This window comes from Nicotiana tomentosiformis, chromosome 8 (assembly GCF_000390325.3).
Source record: "Nicotiana tomentosiformis chromosome 8, ASM39032v3, whole genome shotgun sequence".
NCBI lineage: Eukaryota > Viridiplantae > Streptophyta > Magnoliopsida > Solanales > Solanaceae > Nicotiana > Nicotiana tomentosiformis.
In genome coordinates, this window is record NC_090819.1 from 28,074,906 (window position 1) to 28,080,046 (window position 5,141).

General features: G+C 43.9%; 1 protein-coding gene across 1 annotated transcript; it reads left to right on the forward strand.

Annotated features, from left to right (window-relative positions):
• Nucleotides 1–1,456: 1,456 nt before the first annotated feature.
• LOC138897235 (uncharacterized) lies at nucleotides 1,457–4,037 on the forward strand. The gene is made up of 5 exons (XM_070183198.1): nucleotides 1,457–1,508; nucleotides 2,612–3,120; nucleotides 3,198–3,389; nucleotides 3,529–3,581; nucleotides 3,845–4,037. The coding sequence occupies exons 1-5, from the start codon at nucleotides 1,457–1,459 to the stop codon at nucleotides 4,035–4,037; spliced, it is 999 nt and encodes a 332-aa protein (XP_070039299.1).
• Nucleotides 4,038–5,141: the final 1,104 nt, after the last annotated feature.

Genomic DNA, 5,141 nt, shown 5'->3' on the forward strand with positions numbered 1-5,141 from the left:
AATTCCTCTATGGAGATACATGCTATTTCCAACTTCCAACTGCCAAGCTGCCTACAAAAACAACACAACAGATGAAATGAAAATATTGGAAGATGACAATTTAATATCCATTAACAATTAGAAACAGATTTTCAATTTAACTACGGATATATATACACACACTCACACACTTCCATATAGATACATTTATAAGCCATATTTCAAAACTGTACCCATGATCCAACAAGTATCCAAAAATCTTAAGATTAAGCTGGTGATGAATAATTTCTAAATCCACCACTTTACTGGATACTAGCACTCATTTTCATGTAACACAGGATCTAGAAGGCAAGAACCTTTGTTAGTATTTACCCGAAAAATGGATAGAGTTAAATTTATACGCAGTTCCGAGGATATGTGGCGTAACTTGATACAAAATGCAAGGATAAATAAAATATAAATGTAGATTGGAGAGAATGCAATCTAGATAAGGTTATCAAGAACAGTGAACCTTAGGATTCAACAAATAGAATCAATCTAAGAAACTGGAGGAGCGATTCTTTACTGTAGAAGAATATAATACTTTTATTACAATGTAAGTCTCAGAAGAACCTGTGCTACAGAAATGATAACCAAGCCCTTTTATAGTGGAGGGATTCGGCTCCAAGTATAACAAAATAAATATTCAGTGGGAGACCCATGATAAGTCAGCTTTTCCATAATTTCTGCCAAGATTCCCTCTAGTGGGATTGCAACGGCTTTTTTCTGTGAGCTCATTCTCGCTTAGAATCCTCGAATTTGGTTCGAGCTTGATTTCGGCTCGAACTTGTGATCCTGGTTCGAGCCCGATCCTGGTTCAAGCTCGATCCTGGTTCGAGCCCTCGAATTGATTCCAGGTCAGTGTTGGTTGGTCTTTGGATTATCAGCACGATAGGTCTACCCTGTGTCATGGTTCGATTCTTGTTCGAGTTTGATTATGATATCGATCTCGACACGGACCGGCCTCCCCAGGTTCGAAGTTAGTTCATCCCCCCTTTGGGATCTTACTTTGATACATCACCCCTCGAGCCATACCGGATATGCCAAGGCTGAAATCTATTTCGACCGTATACAGATAGTCCTCTCATTTATCAGAAAGAATATGGCGAGAAACGATATGATTTTCAACAGCTCGATCGGATTATATCTTGTTGTTTCCATCGGGTTCGACCATGATGCATCTGGCAGCTATCCTGTCGGTTTAGTCTTTCAAGGAATTTAATGCATGTTAGGCGGTGGTCGGCCACTGCTGAAACTGGACCGCCATCGTTTGAACCTATAAATAACCCTTACTTTTATCTTTTACCATTTTTACATCTTCTATCTTCCAAAATTTCCCAAGTTCTTCTTCGTACTCTCCAACTTACCAGAAAAAACCCCTCTTCAATTCTACCAAATCTCGGTCACTTTCTTCTAGTCCTTACTTTTGAATTCAAAAATGGAGAAAACATCGCAAACCATTCCTCAGAAAGAGAGGCTTCATCTTCACAGTGTGTCGCCGATGAGGCACCGGCAGAACCACGGCCTGAGGAGTGTGTTCCCGGGGCGTGCGTCCTTACTTCAGATTTTAAGGTTGATAAAGGTTCATCGGTCCCTGGCCGATGTGAGCCGGTATTGAGGTACATGTGTTCGATAACCGAGAAGCACCTCGATCTGTTAAAGAAGGATTGCAATTGGGGTGAAAAAGAAGTAATAATACCTACCCCTGACGAAGATATTACTTCTTACGTGAAAGGGTTTTTGAACGTATATACTTACCCTTTCACTTTGGGTCCCCTCAATTCCGTCATTATTTACTTCTGTCGACAATATCAGGTAACCCTAGGCCAAGTCCATCCTTCTTTGTGGTGGATCGTTATCCCGATCTGGTATTTTGTGAGCAAAATCAAGGGGATGTCGTTCACCCTCGATCATCTTATCCGGCTGTACCGTCCCCGACTTTTTCGAGGAGGGTTAATAAAACTCCAGCGTCAGGCTACCAAGGCTCTGTTCTCGAGTATTGACGAGGACAGGGACCGGGATTGGATGGGCAGGTTTGTTCGAGTAAGGACTTCGGACCTGATCCCGACTGAAAAGATACCCTTTCCCGAGGAGTTGAATATGAAACGTAAGTGTGATCTTGCTGTTGCTTCTATTTTGTTCTTCCATTTATTCTCTTATCGACACTCCTCCTTTTGTGATGTAGCGGTTCCCTGGATGCCTAGAGCAGTTCTCGATCTCAAGAGCTGGGTACGGGCTCTTGTTTCGACCTCCACATACGCCGAGCGCTCATGGCGTGATTTGTCAAAGGGTCGGTGGGAGGACAAAAATCACGGTAAGCTCATTTCTCGGACCCTGATGATCCGAACGAGGCGTTTCTCAAAATATTTTTTATAAGGTTTCCTATATGCAGGTTTGGGTAAAGACGTGGTCTTGAGGCATCTCTCTAATAAGGAGGATGTTTCGACCTCTGTCCCAAAGCCGGTGAAGGAAAATAAAAGGAAGAGAGCCTCGGTTCCCGAATATCCAAAACCAAAGAAGAGGACAGCTCGTAAGCCGAACAAGAATGTCATTCCTTTGACCGTGGAATCCGTTTTGTGTCTAAGGGATGAAGATGAAGAAGAAGAAGAAGAAGAAGAAGAAGAAGAAGAAGAAGAAGAAGAAGAAGAAGAAGAAAATGAGTCCCCGCTGGCGGTCCGAACGAAGAGAGCCACCGATGCCTCATCGCCGGCTGGATCGATGATGCTCTATGAGGCTCTGCCTCGAACTGAAGATATACCGGAGAAAGATTTAGGTAGATTCCCCAAACTATCGCATGCCGAAGATGCCTCTCATCAGAGTCAACCGGCAGGGGTTACAATCGAAGAGCCCCTCGAACCCCTCCGAGCCGAGGGGAACGCTCCAAGCGAGTCATTTGGGGCAGCAGCGATCGAGGACTCGCCTACCTTTCCCACATTTTCCGTAGGGGTGATTCGGGAAGCTCAAGCTCTGGGGGCCCTCGATCTAGACAGACCTCACGATGAAGAAGATCCATTTCATGACATGTTTACTGGTATCGAGGATGTTACCGGTGCCGGTGATGAATCAGATCTTTTTCACGGATTGCGGCAGGCTTTGAATCAGGTGAGCCTTTAAAATTATTTTGTCGGTACTGTCTTTATGTTCGTTTTTCGTTAACTTTGCTTCTTGTTTCTTTGTAGGCAGCGGCAGTCCATCGAGAACAATGTTCTCGTTCCCAGAATAAGCTGCATCGATACGCGACCGACCTGCACCGCGCTACTGACGAGAGGAACTCCCTTAGACTTTCCTTAGGGAAGAGAGATGAGGAAATAAAAGGCCTCTGGGCTGAGCTGGCCAAGGCTTATCGAGATCATAATGATTTGTCTGAGCAGGTAATGATACTTTTGAAAGCCTATGGGTTTTGATACCGGAACGATAGCTAACATTTCGGTCTCACAGCTACAGTAAAAAATCGAGATGATCGGGAAGCTTCGTGAGGAGGTCGACGTGATAAGGATGGAGTCCTTGCAGTGGAAAGAAGGTATGTACCACTTTGCTACAGAAAAAGAGACTGCTCGAGCCCAGTAATCGTCGTCCGAAACCCAACTTCAGAAAATGAAGGAAAAAGGCCTGGTTCAAGCAAGAAGAATTGAGGAGCTTGAGGCTCGGTTAGCCTCTATAGTCGCTAAGGCCGAATCCAATGCTGAAAAGGAAAAGGCCAATGCGGATGCGCTAGTGGTAGTCTATCGGGCCGTGCTGAAGCTGCCCAAGTCCAGGAAAGAGAGGTAGCCGAATCCACCTATAGTTGAGCGCATTGGGTCGCCGAACTTGCTACGTGCCGATCCAGAAGGGAAACTCTCGAGGACATTCATGCTCGCGGTTTCGATCTCGTGGAAGAGATAAAAAGGGCAAAAGAACTCGAAGCTGATGCTGAAGCTCTGGTTTCTGATGGTGATGACGACGATGATGGGAGCAAGAGCGGATCCGAAAACCGAGGGGAACCTGATAAAGAAGAGACCGCTCCTGGTCGAGAAATTTAGTTCTTAGTTTTTACGTTATAATCATACATGCAGATAAATTTATGTATAGACATATCTCCTCTTTCGCCGATTTGCTTCTGTTTTTGTTTCCCGTCTTGCGAGGACTTTATTTGCCTTATGAATGTTTCCACAATGTTTTAAACAACTTAATTAAATTTGGACCTCGTAGCCTCTGTAACCGAGTGAGCGTTTACTCAAACTTGGGGCAATGTAGCCCTTTAGGCTTATTAGTTGTAAATGATTCGATCTTGAAGAAATATAGCCCGTGGGCATAATGGTCTTTGCTCGGACTCGAAAATGTAGCCCGTAGGCTTAATCGAGTGAATGATTCGAACTCGAATTAATGTATCCCGTAGGCTTAGTCGAGTGAATGATTCGAACTTCGAATTAATGTAGCCCGTAGGCTTAATGGTCGAGTGAGTGTTTGCTCGAACTCGAAATAAAAATAGCCTGTAGGCTTGGTCGAGTGAATGATTTGAACTCGAAATAAAAATAGCCCGTAGGCTTGGTCGAGTGAATGATTCAACTCGAAGTAATATAGCCCGTAGGCTTAATGGTCGAGTGAGTGTTTGCTCGAACTCGAAATAAAAATAGCCCGTAGGCTTGGTTGAGTGAATGATTCAAACTCAAAGTAATGTAGCCCGTAGGCTTAATGGTTGAATTCTATCTTAATTCTGATTGCACAATAAATCTCAAAATAGAGGAATCTTTATTGGATATAAGATGCCGATAAAAAAGAGAACTTTCTTCGCACGTTATTACACGCCTGGGTTCGGGCCAATCTATATGAGCATAGTTCGCTTCGACCATTTGTCTCTTTACCGTTTTTCCTATTGGGACCCTGTTGCTGTGAAATAACTTTCTTGCGGGACCTCGGATATTGTCATAAATGCTGCACGACCAACGGTTGCCTCATTAAAAACCTTGCCGAAAAACCCATTTGGGATAAAACCGGTCTAAGGAAAAAAGAGTGCAACACGTGCTTTCTAGCAAGAGATCCGTCCCTTGTTCGGACTTCTGCAGGGGTCAGTTTCGAGATATAAATGAATATGGAAAGGTTGTACCTTAGCAATAGTACCGTTTTAGATGTGATACATTCCAGCT